We start from the raw sequence: 20102 nt of genomic DNA on the forward strand, positions 1-20102 counted from the left end.
GGAAATTCCATTTCTGTTCCTTTGCGATAAGGGGAGTGGGTGACCCAGGTACTTTCTGCTTTTGAGAGGCTTTTTCTTGTCATGATCTTTGCTCTTTCCAAATATTTACCAATTGTCTTTTTCTTTTAGCTGGGTCCGTGGCGGTGTGCTCTCCCCGCTCTTTTGGGTGATCAGTCTCTCAGTCTGTAATTTAGTACACCTGAGGGTCATATCATCAAAAAGAGCTTATTCCCTCAACAGAGAGGAGGCTCAGATGGAGGCTCCATCTCGAGCTCTTCAATCAACATCCAGTACTACATTCCTGGTCGCTTGCCTGAACCACTTGCCGGCCGGTGAGTAACAAAATCAGAAGCCATGGATGAGACAGACCCTCTGAACGCTTTGGTTCGCTTGGTGTCCGAACTCCGTATGGATATGACGGCAGCGCATGATGCATTGCATCACAGGATTGTCAGTCTGCAGAGATTTCCAACTCCTCAGACTCTGGGCATAGATTCCTCCGGTGCTACGGCTTCAGGTTCTGGCGCCTCTACGGCTGCCGCCTCCGGGTTTTCCGCAAACCCTGTGCTCATGGCTACACAGTTCCCGTTCCCCCCCCCCAGAGCGTTTCACAGGTGATCCAAAACAATACTGTACTTTCATTAATCAGTGTAAATTACACTTTCTTTGCCGCCCAACTGCTTTCCCTAATTGCACGACAAAGACGGCTTTTATTCTTTCACATCTAGGGGAGACGGCAGCTGCTTGGGCTAATCCTCTACTTGAATCTAACAGTTACGTTCTATACAACTGTGACGCTCTTATCACAGCCATGAACAGGGTCTTTGATACCCGCTACAAATCACAGGCCACAGACCTGGAGTTTTTGAATCTACGCCAGGGCACTTCCTCTCTGTTTAACTACCTTACTCGTTTCAACCAATTGGCGGCCGAAACAGATTGGCCTGAGGAGAAGAAGTCGGCAGTATTCTATAAAGGGCAGTCTGAGGAATTAAAAGACATCATAGCTACTGTCCCCGTGGTTCCTATTATTTTTGGGGAACTTTTGGATTTAGTTTTGCAGATAGACGCCCGAATGTCCGAAAGGAAGGGGGAGCGTAAGCCACAAGCAAATTTAACTCCCACCTTTGACCCTGTGCCAACACAATTTTCCGCTCCAGAGCCAATGCAAGTGGGGGCAGTACGGGGCCCTCTAACCCCTGCACAACGTGAGTATCGACGTCCTCACAATCTATGTATGTACTGCGGCTCGGCCGATCACCCGCTGAAAGACTGTCCAAAGAAACCCAACAAGAAGACGGGAAACGCCAAATCCTGGCGTTAGACAGAGTCCCTACGCCGGGAATCTTATCATTGGACTCTCATGGTACTGCCTCCGCCCCTGTCACCTTGCCAGTAGTATTTACTGCAACTGCTGACACTTCTTTTTCTTCTCTGGCTATCATCGATTCTGGGGCAAAAGGGAATTATATGGACTATGATTACGCCATCAATCACAAGGTTCCTGTATTGGACAAGGCCCAACCAGAGGGGGTCCACGCAGTGGACGGCACTTCTCTGGTTTCTGGGTTGGTAACCCAAAACACGTCTCTTGTCCGTATGCAAACAGAAGACGGACATGTGGAGACTATATCCTTTGATTTGATAAAAGCACCCCAATTTCGGGTCATCCTGGGAGTTCTATGGTTACGCTATCACAACCCAGCCATTGATTGGGCTGAAAAAACCATCCAATTTCCTTCCTCGGTCTGCAATGAAAAATGTTTTCGGGACTCGAATGTGTGTCTGGTGTCTTCTTGTCAGGCATTGGCAGCCTCCAATGCATTTATCGGTGCTATTACCACTACCAAGGAAGTTCATATTCCCTCAGAATAAAGTGATTTCCGAGATGTCTTTGACAAAGGGGGTGCAGATGTTCTGCCACCTCACAGACCTTAAGATTGCCCTATTGATTTAGTGCCAGGGGCTAAGATACCAGCAGGAAGGGTGTATTCGCTTACACTGCCTGAAGACAAAGTACTTAAGGAATACATCGACAAGGCCTTGATCACCAGGTTCATCAGACCATCTAAGTCTCCTGTGGCATCTCCCCTCTTTTTCGTCCCTAAGAAAGAAGGCGATCTTCGCCCTTGCATTGATTGCAGGGCCTTGAACGCTATAACTGTAAAGAATCAATACCCTCTTCCGCTGATATCTGTTCTCTTAGATCAGCTTGGTTCTTCGGTAGTTTTCACTAAACTAGACCTTCAAGGTGCATATACCCTTGTTCGAATACGAGAGGGGGATGAGTGGAAAACGGCCTTCAAGACCCGATATGGACTATTTGAGTACCTGGTGATTCCCTTTGGGTTGTGTAATGCGCCTGCTACCTTCCAGGCATTTATGAATGATATTTTTCATGACTATCTGGATCAATTTGTCATTGTCTACTTAGACGATATTTTGATATACTCTTCTTCAATGGAGGAACACGTTGACCATGTTCGTCTCGTGCTTCAGAGACTACGAGACAATCATTTATTTGTTAAAGCTGAAAAATGAGTATTCAATTCTACTGAAGTAGAGTTCTTAGGGTACGATCTTACTAATCACGGCATTAGAATGAGCTGTTCTAAAGTTAGAGCTGTTCTCGAATGGCCTGTGCCTACTACTACCAAGCATTACAATCCTTTTTGGGGTTTTCAAACTTTTACAGACGATTCATTTACTCGTTTTCATCCATCTCAGCTCCTTTGACAGCATTGACCAGTTCTAAACGGGCATTCCAATGGAGTCCAGAGGCGCAACAGTCCTTTGAAGCTCTGAAAGCCGCCTTCTTGACTGCTCCAGTACTGCAACATCCAAATCCGCTCTTACCATATCTAGTGGAGGCCGATGCCTCAGGTTCTGCCATTGGAGCAGTACTATCCCAGCCTTGTCCCGATTCAGGTGAAATCCATCCTGTTGCTTTTCATTCACAGAAGTTGACTCAATATGAACAGAACTACCCTATCACGGAAAGAGAGTTGTTGGCCATCAAGGACGCTTTTTCTGAATGGAGACATCATTTGCTGGGTGCGCGTCATCCTGTCACAGTCTTTTCAGATCATCGGAGTCTTCTTGCGTTCAAGTCCATGAAATATCTTACTGCTAGACAGGCTTGCTGGCATCTCTTCTTTTCACAATTTAACTTCACCATCACTTATCGGCCAGCCCGATTCAATACCTGTGCTGACGCTTTGTCACGTTTGTCTTCTAATTCTGGTGGTTAAAACTAATGACCACTCTCTCTTGCTACCCTGTACAGTGGTCTGTGGGTGCACTCCTCAACCTCCACTACGCTCCCTGATCTCTGAGTGGGTTTCTTCACATGCAAGGGAGTGTGAGGCTCTCAACCGCGATATAGTGCAAGGTTTGCCCTACATCCAGGGCAGAATGTTTCTACCTCCTGGTGATGCGCGTTTACGTGCACTTGCTTGGTCTCATGATTCGCTTATGGCGGCTCATCCGGGACAACAAAAGACTCTTGAATCTTTGCGCCGTTGGGCTTGGTGGCCTTCTATGTCTAGCGACGTAATCGATTACTTGGCCTCCTGTTCAGTATGTTCTCAGTCTAAAATTTCTAGATCTAAACCCGTGGGTTTATTGCAGCCTCTTCCAGTGCCACATAAACCATGGTATATGGTCTCAATGGATTTTATAGTCGATCTACCTTCTGTGGAGGGCTTTGATACTATTTGGGTTGTCATCGATTATTTCACTAAAATGGCACTGTTCATTCCGTGTTCCTGGCTGCCTTCCACACCTACATTGGCCTCCATGTTTCTGAAACAGGTTTTCCGATTCTTTGGGCTCCCTTCTATTGTCGTTTCGGACTGCGGCCCTCAGTTTACGACCCACTTCTGGAGGGCGTTGACATCATCTCTTGGTGTTTGTGACAGGTTCAGTTCTGCTTATCACCCGCCGACGGATGGGCAAACCGAAAGGCTCAATGCAACTCTTGAACAATACCTGCGTTGTCTCTGTCTTCATTTCCAATCATTCTGGATGGCGATGTTGCCACCCGCCGAATTCGCCTATAACAACTCGCGACATTCGGCTTCTGGTGTTTCTCCTTTCTTTGCTTTGTATGGCTACTATCCTCGGTCTGTGCCCCTGGATCCTACACTTCCTATTGACAACCCGGCTGCACAAGTTTGTATATGGGATCTCAAATCTGTTCGTAAACCTGTTCTGGAACACCTCCTCCATGCTCAGGTTAAGGCTAAAAAATATGCGGATCAGCATAGGATTCCTGCTCCCAGTTATAAAGTGGGTACGAAAGTTTGGTTGTCCACTCGTAACTTGAATATCCCTGGAAAACGCTTGCTTCTTCCCAAGTTCGTGGGTTCGTATGCCATCACTGAGGTGATTAGTTCAGCTGCGGTCCGGCTTTCATTGCCTTCTTCTTGGAAAGTGCATCCGGTTTTTCATGTTTCCCTGGTCAAGCCTTGTCCGCCTTCTACTCGTTTGCCTGCTCGTCCTCCCCCGGTCAGGGTGGATGGCGATGTCAAATACGAGGTGGCGGATATCCTGGATTTCCAGCTACGCAGGGGTCGTCCGTACTATCTTGTTGATTGGAAGGGATATGGCCCGGAGGATAGATCCTGGGAACCACTGGTGAACATCCGAGCTCCGGTGCTTCTGCCCCGCTTTCATGCCCGCAAGGGGTTGGCGCTGCCTTTGGGGGTGGATACTGTCACACATCGGGGTCTGAATGACCCGCGCACCTCTTCATCACGCCAGGCGAAACAGACCACTAAGGTATCTACCAAAGTTGTGACGCTTCTCCACAATATCCGACGTTTATCAACCCCTTACTTCACTCGGTGGCGGTTACCCTGGAGGATGGGCTCAACAACATCAAAGGTATCGACAACCTAACCTTTGCCTACAACTCCCAGGAAACCTACCTTTTGCGTGTAGTTCCGACTATTCGGAACGTGAGCTCTGACGGGCTTACGGCGCTCCGCCTCCTGAGTATATTAGGCACTGCAGCGGTAAGGACGCTGCTTCTGATTAAAGTTGCAACCGGCATTCGAAGTTTTGTCTTCTGTGCCTTCCTAACCATTGCCTTCCCGTGTATCAATTCCTGTTTCTCCAATTACGGACTGCCTTGAAACTTCTCTAACACCTTTGACTTCTTGTGTACCAGACCCTTGCCTGCTCTACGGTTTGCTTGTCTCCTGATTCTGTATTGTTTCCTGCCTACCTGTGTACCGGACTTTTGCCTGTCCTACGGATTGCTTTCTTCCTGATTCTGTACTGTCCTTAGCCCGCTTGTGTATCAGATCTCGCTGCCTGTTTACTGGATTGCCTTCCTTCTGTACTGATTTACCTACCACCGCCTTCAATTGGTTTTCCTCACCTTCCCAGCTGACTCCACGTACTGGGTACTGTTCCTTCTCCAATTCCAGTGTTTATTTGTGGATTTCGACTACATTCAGAGGTTTTGGATTTGCTTCTTCAAGTCACGCAAGGACGCTTTGCTGATGAAACTCTAAAAACTCATTTTCTGAAAGTGCACACAGGGACGCTTTGCTGAGAAGTGTGCACCTACCCAAATCTAGTGCGCCCCTCGTGCCGCCCGGGTTTAGCATCCCTACTAACCTTCCTGTTTATTGTTTTGTACCTTCGTTGTTCAATTTAGGTTATTTCAATCCCTGTTCAATTTCTGTTACGGTAAGACTTCCTTCACTTTATTTATTAATTCCTATCTGAATCTATTAATTCGTATCAGAATCCTCAAATTAGAATCTCTTTTCTGTGCTTACAGGGGAAATTCCATTTCTGTTCCTTTGCGATAAGGGGAGTGGGTGACCCAGGTACTTTCTGCTTTTGAGAGGCTTTTTCTTGTCATGATCTTTGCTCTTTCCAAATATTTACCAATTGTCTTTTTCTTTTAGCTGGGTCCGTGGCGGTGTGCTCTCCCCGCTCCTTTGGGTGATCAGTCTCTCAGTCTGTAATTTAGTACACCTGAGGGTCATATCATCAAAAAGAGCTTATTCCCTCAACAGAGAGGAGGCTCAGGTGGAGGCTCCATCTCGAGCTCTTCAATCAACATCCAGTACTACATTCCTGGTCGGTTGCCTGAACCACTCGCCGGCCGGTGAGTAACAGAGGTAGCAAGAAGAGACACAGCAGGAAATAATGGAAAGAGACAACAAGATAAGGCATCGGAGGCTAAGAAAGAGAATGGTGCCTGAGAGGGAAATTACCAAAAATGAGAGAGGAGCTGAGAAAGGCGAACTAGCAAAAGAGAAAGCTGAGGTGGAGGAACAAGTTGCATGGTAAAGCAGTGAGGGGGCTATGGGGGGACATGTGGAAAAATCAGAGAAAGACAGAGACAGAAGCAAACAAGAGGATGACAGGAGATGTGGAATGAATAAAGGAAGAGGAAAGCAGTGAATGGGATAGGAGAGGGGAAGGAGGGAAAGTCTTAAAAGCATTGACCATAAGTAGAATTCCCCATTAATGAAGAAGTGGCAAGTGGCAACTGAAGGCATGAATGAATAACCAGTTGTGCCAGGCCTGAAGCACATACAAATGGCCAAAATGTTTGCTAAACTCTGTTGTCCAACATCAGTAAATGAGCCTGACACCTGACCCCTATTCGAAAAACACAAGGCACCATGGTGGTGGTTGCAGGTATTCCCCCAAGTCCAGGTAGACCAATGTGACATCCTGTTGAGAGCAACCGACAACAATAGAGAATCTGCAACATGCAAAGAAAGAAGCAAATAACACTGAAAAACCAAAAGACTGTTGATGCCTGTTTACCAATGGCATGGCAAATTCTTTTCAGGGGAGAAAGTGAAGGACTGAGGAACAAGGTACTAAGAAGGGCTCAATCATTTGAGCCCCGTACAGGATAACACTCAGTCACAAACGAGTCACAAACATAATACTCTAATTATCTGTTGTGCCGAATAAAGAAACTGAACCAAATCCTTGGCTTCAAGTTGTTTGTTGATCCCACGGCCATGACCTTCCCCAGGTCAAAAATGTCACATTCATCCACTACATTACATTTTCACTGAAGCTTCATCCTCGGAACCTAGAAGGAGTACTCTCAACTTTCTCTCACATTATTCCCTTCCCAGGACTACCTTGATCTTGCTACACTTTACTTAGGACCCTGCACATATTCAGTCTCCTTGGACTACTGTCTGTCATGTGGATTGCCGTGTCCCAGGTATGTCCAACATATATCCCCTAACAGCAACTAGTCAAATATCCATTATCACTCCGTGTAATGTAAGGTTCCCGATTTAGGATTGCTCCAAATGTTATTGTTTCTGGTCAAAAGGCTTGGTTTCCTCAATAAAAAAAATAAAAACATATAAATCTACACTGTGCTAGTTCTTCCAATTACAAGAATAGATAATGTAATGCGTTTTTAAACAATCCTGTGGCCAGGGACATAATACATTGGCTGCAGGCCAAATGGGCCAACCTTCAGCGTGGTGTTCAGACCTACTTTATATTATGTACTATGTTTACTGGTCAGAGGTATTTAAACATTGTCAGTTTGCGTACTGAAGCTCAGATGCACCATCAGTCAGAGTTGACATTGCCTGCCACTCTTTTGGTGTCTGCCAGAGTGCCTCTTTCCCAGACCTTTTATTATAATCCTAAACTGCAATGGCATTGCAATAAAGTGGTGCAAGACTGGTACTAGACCACTTTTAGTTCCAATACAGTTTTGGTCATATGTGGACGACATAGTTATTATAGACCACACACAGATCGGACTTAACAGGGCAATTTCAGCTTTGATTAAATTCTCTGAGGCTAATGATCTGATGATCAATCCCAAGAAAACCTGAATGATGTACTTTAGCCCGAAAGAGTGCCCCCTGATAACAACTCTCTGTGTGGAAAATATTACAATTGACCTGACAACCTCTTATACATTTCTGGGCTCCTTAATCTCTTGCAAAAATAAGCTAATGAGTTAATGGACTCCATTGAGTTAAACGCACATAAGAAATTAGAATCCATCATGCAGTTCATACACATGCATCATGGATTCAGAACTAATGGGTTAATTTTGGTCTACACGCAAGCTTTGGTGCCAACCATTTTGTATGGCCTTGAATCCTGGGTCTTGCCTGATTATAAGAGGCTTACGCAATTAGAAGGCACACAGTTGATGTACATATTGGGTCTTTCGAACTGTGTACTTGTATGTGTCATAAGACTGGAATTAGGACTGGCTACATTGGCCACTTTGCTGGACATCAGAAAAGTGATTATGTGGCTTAAAATCATTAAGTAATACATCATTCTGATTTATTCATTGCTGGCCTCAGAACTGGCAGAAGGAGAAAATAAAAAACTAGATATACTTAACACATTTTACATCTCTTATGCATAGAAAATACAATGGTACATTGACTGGAACTTTGAATTGCATATTCTGATTGCCCAATTGCTTAAGAAGGCCTTTTGTTGGGAGTTCTGAGCCAACTTAGAACTCACAAAAGGCTATGGTTCGATTCAAGAGAATGTTCTGGAAACTTATTTACTGGAAAAACCGCAGCCTTACTTACTCAAATGCCCGGGACGGCGAGTGAAGAGGTTTTTCATGCTGGTGAGGTTTAATCAACTCCCATGTTTGATATGAATGGGTACTCGTTTGAATATATGTAGGAACAATAGAGTATGTAGTTTGTGTTTAGACAGTGTGAAGAATCCCAGGGTATTGTCACTGATCCCATAGGTGGAGCTCCTTCCCATAAGGTCAGGAAGGTGAGGCCGCTACCCGATAGTCCCCCTACGGGTGGTATTCAGTGGGTGGATCTCATGGGGAGGGACCCCTCTATGGGACCAGTGGTGACTATTTTGGGAGGACGCGTTAAGCACCCCCTCCATTTCTGTCCCCTAATTCCTCTTACCCCACTCAGTCCTCTCTGGCCCCCCAAACACCTGTGCATTTATGTAGGGTAGAAGACCCCATCCACACAGACCATACTGGGAAGAGGAAGAGTGAGGGATAGCCATATGAAGTTCACAAATCCACCCACACGAAGAACAGGTAAGGAGGCAAAAGCCTACTGCGGTACAGTCAACTAGAGCCATAACCAAAGATAAAAAGGGAAGAAGGACTCTGTACTTTGTCAGATCATACCTGGAGGAACCGAGAGCCGGCTGGAGGCTCACTGTGGAGAACAGGAAAGGCTGACAGAGCCTTGTCAAACACAGGCAGTGTTCCCCGCTGTCCAGGGTGGAGAATCGGATGACCGGGGGTGGGGGGTGGGGACCAGGAGTCAGACCATGCGATCAGACCGAGAAGCACTCGCCGGGAGGGACCAGACCTGGGAAGGCGTGCGGAAGCCTAGAGCAAGAAAAAGCAGTTCCGAGATGTTGCCCAGTCCAGCTGGTAACGTCACAAAAGGTAGTTGGGTTACCGTAGCGGATGGTAGAGATAAAGGAGAATGAAGGAGGCGGTTGGGGAAGGCTGAAGAACCGCATCTCCCTTGTACCAGTACTTGGAAAGAGCCAAGAAAAAGACATATGAGAAACAATGCCTGGCAGGTTAGTGAACCAGACAGGGTACTAGATACTACAAACATCATAGAAGGGTCTGGGACCCATACAAAGTCGAGAAATCCCTGCTAAAGCAGCACACCAGGGTCTGGGACCCATATCAGTTTGAAGAAGCATGCAGCCAAGGGGCTGGGGTCCAGAGCAAGTTGGGGAGATCCAGAGATAACATAGAGGGGTCTGGGATCCACACAAGAGAGAGAGAGAGGTGCGTGAAGTGATGATAAGGGGTTGAGGACCCATTGCTAAAAGAAGGGACATTTTCTGGAACTCTAAGATCTACAGTCAAGTCTGGCAGGATAATGAACCAGACTTGATGTTACATTTGTGAACCTGAGAAAGCACAGAAGAAACTCCCCACTGATACTTGGGAACTATGATTTGTGAAATAAGACAGAATGTGAAAGAAAAGAGGAGGGAAAACAATTCCCCAAGCATCCTGTTGGTTTGTATATGTTTGGAGGACCATCCAACTTCAAGAACTTTTAAGTTAAATAGCGGAACAATTCGTTGTGTTTCCACATCAAGAACTAAACATTTGATTGGCATTCAGAACAAGAGAAGCCTCCTTCTGGATCAAAAAGACACCCAGTTTTTCCTTAATTAATCTAGAGAGTAAAGGATGGAAATAGGTTTGGATACAGGACGGTGGACATTTTACTTTATTGGACATCCTGATAGTCTTTTGCAACCCCTCTTAGAAATAGGGCAAGATAGGTTTCTTTTTTTAAAAACTTTTATATATTTTTTTAAATTTTATTTTATTGTATCATACAGTTAAATAAATAACTTGTAATACATATCATCATGGCCAGACCTTACATACAGGTAAAGCCCACCAATAAAGTACATTTCATCAACAAGAAATACATTTCTCATATAAAACAGATCCTACCAATTAGAGTAACCAAAAGAAAATAAAAAACATTCACTCCTCAAGCATTTGAATTATGCCATACACATCTCTCCACATTTTAGTGAGAAAAACAATGAGGCCCTCATGTGAGTCAGACATAAAAAGATCCCACAGGGCGGCCGAGGGGAAAGGAAATTCGAACCCTGACGCCATAAGGGCCCTTCTACGCAGCTCAGCCAAAGCGTCACACTGTGAGTAGGTGGTGTACCGTTTCCACCTTACCATTACCACAAAAACGACAGCATCTGTCCCTCCTAGGAGCTTCAGACCACCGGCCAACAATCTCAAATGTATTCACAGCATTGAATTTAAGGTGAAGGTACTTCCACACAATATGGTTACCCAGAAACGTACAAATATACAGAGGGACCAGCTACCTTTCAAGTATGTACGGATAGAACCCGTCAGCCGTAGGCTTGGCGGCCAAGGTGACAATCATTTGTTCACGGTTGAGTGTCGTCAGGTTCCCACTCAGCACACGCTTTAATTGGTTCACAACTAGCAACAGATGATCCTCCCGAGAGCTCCCGAGACATTGATCAACAAGGCTCAGCATCTTTCCAAGGATTTAATACTCCATGTAGGCAGCCTTAGTGGTGAATGTCTTATGCAGAATCCCCATCAGAGTGTTACTCCGGGCATGGGCAAGTCTCCAATAGAGCTTCAAGCTGCTTAATAGGTTGCTCTCTCGAATCAGGAAGAGATCAAACTCCAAGGCAATCATCTTAGCCGGGACATAAAATGGCAATCTCAGAAGACATCTGAGGAGCTTGATTTCGATCTTGGTTAGGACCCCCAATATTCCCAAGCCCCAGACCTCATCTACATAACAGAGGATGGGAACAATTTTTGCAGTGAACAATTTAAGCAAATTTCCCACCGAGAAACCTCCTCCCCGGCTCGCAAGTGAATAAACAGCCCCCAAAATTCGAGCAGAGCGGACCTTTAAGCTGCTCAGGTGAGCCGTTGTAACGCTCACCTGATTCCCGTAGAGGCGCCGGTCTTGACTGGGCGTATACCGTATCTTCAAAGGTGATGTGTAACACACGGCTGGCTCTTTGGGCTGGACCTCTGTGCACTGTATGTTTGACTCGAAGAGTAAGATGTCTGCAGATAGAAAATATGGGATTAATGAACTGGGTTATTGAATGTCTCTCTCTTCTTCCCTTTCTCTTCTCCTGTAGAACCCCGAAGGTTAACGCTCTCACCTTAGGTAAGTGAACGCCGTGCTCTCCATCTGCCTCGGGGCAGGGTGCTGTAACCAGTTTCTTCACTGGATAAGGGAAGCAGGCCTCTTGACTTCAGAGGACTGCTGTCCGTCGTTTACTGCACGAACGGTAAGTTTCGAGTAATTCTAATGTCTTTAAAGTCTTTAGTAATGATGTCTCTTGTTTTGCAGGGTTCCGGCGATGGTGGATGACCGGCTGAAGTGAGTTGAAGATGGAGCCCGTGTGATGAATAGAAGCGCCTGGAAGCACGTAAGTAAGCGCTTGTTGCCTGCTTCACGATGCGCTCTAACTGTCTTTTTATTTTGCAGGTACAAGTTCGGAGCGGCTGCAGGGTGCCGGAATACCCACTGGGTTAGATGTGGTAAGGAGTAATGGCACGTGAGTATTAAAGTTCCCCAATGTCTTTAAACGCACCTTGTTTTGTCTTTCAGATGCGGGATGCAGCGCCGAAGGCCTCCGGAGCGTGCGAAGAGTTGGTAAGCTTTTGTCTTTCAGATGCCGGAATGCAGTGTGAAGACCTCCGGAGCGCACAAAGAGTAGGTAAGCCTTTGTCTTTCAGAATGCGGCGCGAGGCGTTGGTGACAGCCGATGGCCCAGGTAAGTGAAGAGCTGTCACTAAAGACTGTAATGCTGACCTGTTCTTTCTTGTCTTTATAGATGTTGCTGAAGACTGGATTCAGGATGGTAAGCCTTTTTCCTTAGGCCCAGGATCAGATGCAGAAGACACGATGAGCGTTCTGCTGCAGAGGATGCAGAATAACGCAAAGCAAGATTCATCCATCGGGTGTGGTTTAAATAGCCTCCTGTAGTGCTTAGGTGTCTCCTTCCACAGCCACGCCTAGGTAAGAAAAGAGTTCCTGCTTTCCAGAAGAGTTCCAGTGTTCTGAACCTAGGGAGTGGCTCCTGCCCCACCCAACAGGAAAAGTAGTTCCAAACAGAAGAGGATCAGAGGCTCAACTGGCAGGCACAATAGAGTATGTAGTTTGTGTTTAGACAGTGTGAAGAATCCCAGGGTATTGTCACTGATCCCATAGGTGGAGCTCCTTCCCATAAGGTCAGGGAGGTGAGGCCGCTACCCGATAGTCCCCCTACGGGTGGTATTCAGTGGGTGGATCTCATGGGGAGGGAACCCCTCTATGGGACCAGTGGTGACTATTTTGGGAGGACGCGTTAAGCACCCCCTCCATTTCTGTCCCCTAATTCCTCTTACCCCACTCAGTCCTCTCTGGCCCCCCAAACACCCGTGCATTTATGTAGGGTAGAAGACCCCATCCACACAGACCATACTGGGAAGAGGAAGAGTGAGGGATAGCCATATGAAGTTCACAAATCCACCCACACGAAGAACAGGTAAGGAGGCAAAAGCCTACTGCGGAACCAACATATGCGGTACAGTCAACTAGAGCCATAACCAAAGATAAAAAGGGAAGAAGGACTCTGTACTTTGTCAGATCATCCCTGGAGGAACCGAGAGCCGGCTGGAGGCTCACTGTGGAGAACAGGAAAGGCTGACAGAGCCTTGTCAAACACAGGTAGTGTTCCCCGCTGTCCAGGGTGGAGAATCGGATGACCGGGGGTGGGGGGTGGGGACCAGGAGTCAGACCATGCGATCAGACCGAGAAGCACTCGCCGGGAGGGACCAGACCTGGGAAGGCGTGCGGAAGCCTAGAGCAAGAAAAAGCAGTTCCGAGATGTTGCCCAGTCCAGCTGGTAACATCACAAAAGGTAGTTGGGTTACCGTAGCGGATGGTAGAGATAAAGGAGAATGAAGGAGGCGGTTGGGGAAGGCTGAAGAACCGCATCTCCCTTGTACCAGGAGCCAAGAAAAAGACATATGAGAAACAATGCCTGCCAGGTTAGTGAACCAGACAGGGTACTAGATACTACAAACATCATAGAAGGGTCTGGGACCCATACAAAGTCGAGAAATCCCTGCTAAAGCAGCACACCAGGGTCTGGGACCCATATCAGTTTGAAGAAGCATGCAGCCAAGGGGCTGGGGTCCAGAGCAAGTTGGGGAGATCCAGAGATAACATAGAGGGGTCTGGGATCCACACAAGAGAGAGAGAGGTGCGTGAAGTGATGATAAGGGGTTGAGGACCCATTGCTAAAAGAAGGGACATTTTCTGGAACTCTAAGATCTACAGTCAAGTCTGGCAGGATAATGAACCAGACTTGATGTTACATTTGTGAACCTGAGAAAGCACAGAAGAAACTCCCCACTGATACTGGGGAACTATGATTTGTGAAATAAGACAGAATGTGAAAGAAAAGAGGAGGGAAAACAATTCCCCAAGCATCCTGTTGGTTTGTATATATTTGGAGGACCATCCAACTTCAAGAACTTTTAAGTTAAATAGCGGAACAATTCGTTGTGTTTCCACATCAAGAACTAAACATTTGATTGGCATTCAGAACAAGAGAAGCCTCCTTCTGGATCAAAAAGACACCCCGTTTTTCCTTAATTAATCTAGAGAGTACAGGATGGAAATAGGTTTGGATACAGGACGGTGGACATTTTACTTTATTGGACATCCTGATAGTCTTTTGCAACCCCTCTTAGAAATAGGGCAAGATAGGTTTCTTTTTTTAAAAACTTTTATATATTTTTTTAAATTTTATTTTATTGTATCATACAGTTAAATAAATAACTTGTAATACATATCATCATGGCCAGACCTTACATACAGGTAAAGCCCACCAATAAAGTACATTTCATCAACAAGAAATGCATTTCTCATATAAAACAGATCCTACCAATTAGAGTAACCAAAAGAAAATAAAAAACATTCACTCCTCAAGCATTTGAATTATGCCATACACATCTCTCCACATTTTAGTGAGAAAAACAATGAGGCCCTCATGTGAGTCAGACATAAAAAGATCCCACAGGGCGGCCGAGGGGAAAGGAAATTCGAACCCTGACGCCATAAGGGCCCTTCTACGCAGCTCAGCCAAAGCGTCACACTGTGAGTAGGTGGTGTACCGTTTCCACCTTACCATTACCACAAAAACGACAGCATCTGTCCCTCCTAGGAGCTTCAGACCACCGGCCAACAATCTCAAATGTATTCACAGCATTGAATTTAAGGTGAAGGTACTTCCACACAATATGGTTACCCAGAAACGTACAAATATACAGAGGGACCAGCTACCTTTCAAGTATGTACGGATAGAACCCGTCAGCCGTAGGCTTGGCGGCCAAGGTGACAATCATTTGTTCACGGTTGAGTGTCGCCAGGTTCCCACTCAGCACACGCTTTAATTGGTTCACAACTAGCAACAGATGATCCTCCCGAGAGCTCCCGAGACATTGATCAACAAGGCTCAGCATCTTTCCAAGGATTTAATACTTCATGTAGGCAGCCTTAGTGGTGAATGTCTTATGCAGAATCCCTATCAGAGTGTTACTCCGGGCATGGGCAAGTCTCCAATAGAGCTTCAAGCTGCTTAATAGGTTGCTCGCTCGAATCAGGAAGAGATCAAACTCCAAGGCAATCATCTTAGCCGGGACATAAAATGGCAATCTCAGAAGACATCTGAGGAGCTTGATTTCGATCTTGGTTAGGACCCCCAATATTCCCAAGCCACAGACCTCATATACATAACAGAGGATGGGAACAATTTTTGCAGTGAACAATTTAAGCAAATTTCCCACCGAGAAACCTCCTCCCCGGCTCGCAAGTGAATAAACAGCCCCCAAAATTCGAGCAGAGCGGACCTTTAAGCTGCTCAGGTGAGCCATTGTAACGCTCACCTGATTCCCGTAGAGGCGCCGGACTTGACTGGGCGTATACCGTATCTTCAAAGGTGATGTGTAACACAGGGCTGGCTCTTTGGGCTGGACCTCTGTGCACTGTATGTTTGACTCGAAGGGTAAGATGCCTGCAGATAGAAAATATGGGATTAATGAACTGGGTTATTGAATGTCTCTCTCTTCTTCCCTTTCTCTTCTCCTGTAGAACCCCGAAGGTTAACGCTCTCACCTTAGGTAAGTGAACGCCGTGCTCTCCATCTGCCTCGGGGCAGGGTGCTGTAACCAGTTTCTTCACTGGATAAGGGAAGCAGGCCTCTTGACTTCAGAGGACTGCTGTCCGTCGTTTACTGCACGAACGGTAAGTTTCGAGTAATTCTAATGTCTTTAAAGTCTTTAGTAATGATGTCTCTTGTTTTGCAGGGTTCCGGCGATGGTGGATGACGGGCTGAAGTGAGTTGAAGATGGAGCCCGTGTGATGAATAGAAGCGCCTGGAAGCACGTAAGTAAGCGCTTGTTGCCTGCTTCACGATGCGCTCTAACTGTCTTTTTATTTTGCAGGTACAAGTTCGGAGCGGATGCAGGGTGCCGGAATACCCACTGGGTTAGATGTGGTAAGGAGTAATGGCACGTGAGTATTAAAGTTCCCCAATGTCTTTAAACGCACCTTGTTTTGTCTTTCAGATGCAGGATGCAGCGCCGAAGGCCTCCGGAGCGTGCGAAGAGTTGGTAAGCTTTTGTCTTTCAGATGCCGGAATGCAGTGTGAAGACCTCCGGAGCGCACAAAGAGTAGGTAAGCCTTTGTCTTTCAGAATGCAGCGCGAGGCGTTGGTGACAGCCGATGGCCCAGGTAAGTGAAGAGCTGTCACTGAAGACCGTAATGCTGACCTGTTCTTTCTTGTCTTTATAGATGTTGCTGAAGACTGGATTCAGGATGGTAAGCCTTTTTCCTTAGGCCCAGGATCAGATGCAGAAGACACGATGAGCGTTCTGCTGCAGAGGATGCAGAATAACGCAAAGCAAGATTCATCCATCGGGTGTGGTTTAAATAGCCTCCTGTAGTGCTTAGGTACCTCCTTCCACAGCCACGCCTAGGTAAGAAAAGAGTTCCTGCTTTCCAGAAGAGTTCCAGTGTTCTGAACCTAGGGAGTGGCTCCTGCCCCACCCAACAGGAAAAGTAGTTCCAAACAGAAGAGGATCAGAGGCTCAACTGGCAGGCAAGTAAGCAGCATGGTCTGCTGCAGGTAAGTCCACCCAAGCATTATGAGCCCGGCGCTTCCAGCGCTGGGACTGGGCATATTTATGAGCCTGGTGCCACTGGCGCCAGGACTGGGTCCAAAAGGTCCCAATTGGGACTGGTTGGCACTCGGAACCTGGGTTATGAATCTGCTTCCAAGGGAGTTGGGAAAACCCTGACCTTTTGGAAGCAGAGATCACGACAGCCGTGCCTCTGGGACTAGCTTCAAGGACAATGCCAAGATAAACATACTGACTCACAACCCCAATTGGGATGCCCTTCCAATTCCAGCTTACCCTAACTGCACGTCTGCAGGAAACCTCAAAAACCATGATCTTAGTTTTGGCAATATTTACCCTCAGAGAGTTCAGGGCTGAGAAGGAGTTGAGGTTATCCAAAGAGGTTTGGAGACCGCCCGGCGTGAGGTCCAAGACGACAATGTCATCTGCGTACCCCATCCATAGTACCACCATATTGCCAAGCTTGGGTGGGAGGCACTTAGGGTCAGCCAGAGCAAGCCCCATGTCAGAGAGGTATAGATTGAAAATGATGGGGGCCAAGATGCAGCCCTGCTTCAGGCCAACCTCTGTATGGATCCAGGCCGATGTTCCCCCATGGCCCTCCAGCCTCATTTTAACACAGGTCTCTGCGTGCAACAGCATGATCATCTTTAATAAGCCAGGTGAGATCCCCCAACTGTCTCCCTTCCCCCACAACCTGGCATGGTCAACCTTGTTGAATGCAGCACTATAATCCACAAATACAGCATACATAGGTCTCTTGCGAATCATCCGTGCTTGCTCGACAATGGTCGAGAGTGCCATTATGTTGAAGGATGTCGAAAAGCCCTTCCTGAAGCCAGTCTGATTCCAGGGGATGATGTTATTAGCTTCTGCCCAATTGCTCGGCTTGTCCAATAACATCTGCACAAAGACCTTGGAGGAACCGTCCAACATGGCCAAAAAGGCGATAGTTGCAGGGATCAGCTGGAGCACCCTTCTTGTATACCGGAACCAGGATGCTGTCATGCCAAGAGTAGGGAAGGAACTTGGTAATAGCAATACAGCTAAATAGATGATGGAGGACCCTTGCCCAGAGAGAGATGTCGGCTTTGATGATCAGATTGCAGAGGCCATACAGCCCCAGAGCTCTGGAGGATTTGATAGCACCATTGAACCCAGCAACCTCCTGTATATCTTTCCTGTAAATCCAGTGCCCCATAACCCTAGGGACAAAGGGCTGCCTCAATTGAGAGTGTCCCAGGGTAGATGTGATATAGGCAATCCATTCAGACTCAGGGACGCCGTCAAGATCTGACAGAGGATAGCCTTGGCCGTTGACAATCTGCCAGAATGTTCCCCGTTTCGTTGTTAATTGAAGACATCACCAGATCACGACACTTTTAGCATTCTCTTGAATACTTGTGGAATATAAGCTACTTGGAGTAGGTGGTCTTAATCATCTTCCTACCTTCAGCGTGCGCTTCTGGGTCAGCAACCTCCTGTGACAATTTCTGCAACTCTTTGCGGAGTGATCTCTTTTTGTCGCATATAATTCTATCATAGCAGTGTCTATGTAGCTGAACAGTGCCAGCGGCCCTCCGATAATTCCCCTTGTTAACCATTGGGACACTCTCAGAGACCTGTCCAATAAGGCCCTCAAATTGTTTTATTGTCACGAGGCCCGCTGCTACATCTTCCCCCAGATAGAAACAGGCCCCATTGTTGGAACATTAGAGAAGACCCTGCGTGCAGATGCCATTGCAGCCTCGATTCTAGCCCACTATGGTCATTGCTCTATTGAGGATTACAGGCCCTGTATTACGATCGCCAGAGCTGGGAACGGCATGCCTAAAGATAAGATGGCAGGAGAATGGTCGCTCGCCAAACGATGGTGAATGCCCATATCAATTACGACAAATGGATCATTGGCCACAAATACGTAATCGATAATGCTGGAGCTGGAAGGAGAGCACCGCGTGAACTGTGGTGGACAGTCCGAACGTTCACGATAAGCGTTCCAACATTGAAAAATTCCACTTTTTTGGGCAGATGTATGCTAGGCAATAAAATACTTATGATAATTTCCATCAAGAATTTATGGGAGGTAGCACTTGCATTAATAACAAACCAATCGAACTGTCTTTAACAGACTTTGATTCAATAACTATGAAATTAATGTGTCTGTTATTGTCTTGATCATAAGATATACTAGACATTATTTGGTATTTTAACTATTTTATTGTCGCAATGTATTTTTGTAATCTATATTTATCTGTGCGAAAAGTATTTTACTGAAACACACTAATAAAAAATACATTAAAATGGCATTGTATAAAAGTGCCCAAGACTGGTACTGCACCACTTTTAGCTGTTGTTCCGTTTTTGTAATGTCATCCTCTTTTTCCATTGTACACATGCAAAACCTGAGCAATGAAGATCATATAGTTTATCACGCATCTAGGCTCCACATTCTTTACCATCACTTGACAGTCATACGCCATTTGTAAAAAAAAATAAAAAAGCGGGTGCATATCTAGAAAGCAAAATTATTTCTGAAAATCGTAGGGGAATTGTTGCTACATTTGTTAATAAATGCAGTGTTGTTGAACCACTTTGATGTTTATGGACTATACTCTTCCAGTTTTTGATAGAAAAAAGGGAGCTGTGGAAGGAACTGTCTAATTATCACATTATAGTATCAAATTATAGAGCAAACACCAAAAGTGTTTGCAGTAAAAAAAAAAAATCGGTGTGATGAATAGTCGCAGCACAATACCAACAGACTGTAAAAATCGCAGCAGCAAAGTGTAAAATAAAATGGAATGAACACACTTAGCAATAGTTTCATATTTTTGACAAACTTGTCTACAACAGTTTACTCTCCTATGTAAATACATGTCATATCATTGACATACCTTAAATGGAATCTTGGTTGTGAGTGTGTGTCCATGATAAATGATGGGCGTACCATCATCGCCATCCCAGCAGTCTAACTCCACACTCCTACAGCCTTGTAAGAGTACCTGTAATAGAAATAAGTCAATAAACAGGGTTGCAAAAAATACTGCTAAGAACTCGCAAAGTGAAAAAGACATGAACATCAATTCCCATTGATCAAAATATTTTTTTCACAGAGCAAATAATATGTCACGGGAACTTTCTTGAGGATCATGGGCCACAGTAACAATTTACATTGTTGCTGGTGAAATTTTGAAATTCAAATACTGTATATGTTAGAAATGTAGGATGTTGGCCTGGGGTTCATTCATTGAAACCATCAAGCGATTTGTCAAGCACAATACAGAATTCTTGGGATACATGCCATGCCTGATTTAAACAACAGATCTTACCATTCCCTTAATTAATGCAAATACATTAACAAACTACTCATGCAACA

General features: G+C 45.8%; 1 protein-coding gene across 6 annotated transcripts in view; it reads right to left on the reverse strand.

Annotated features, from left to right (window-relative positions):
* PLCE1 (phospholipase C epsilon 1) overlaps window positions 1–20102 on the reverse strand; it is a 3624599-nt gene that overhangs the window by 1144900 nt on the left and 2459597 nt on the right. For all 6 annotated transcript variants that reach the window (XM_069611343.1, XM_069611341.1, XM_069611340.1 and 3 more), the window contains one exon: window positions 19621–19728. In XM_069611343.1, coding sequence (XP_069467444.1) covers window positions 19621–19728 — 108 coding nt within the window. The remainder of the gene's footprint in view (window positions 1–19620; window positions 19729–20102) is intronic.

This window comes from Ambystoma mexicanum, chromosome 8 (genome assembly GCF_040938575.1).
Source record: "Ambystoma mexicanum isolate Mex_15411 chromosome 8, UKY_AmexF1_1, whole genome shotgun sequence".
NCBI classification, from domain to species: Eukaryota; Metazoa; Chordata; class Amphibia; order Caudata; family Ambystomatidae; genus Ambystoma; species Ambystoma mexicanum.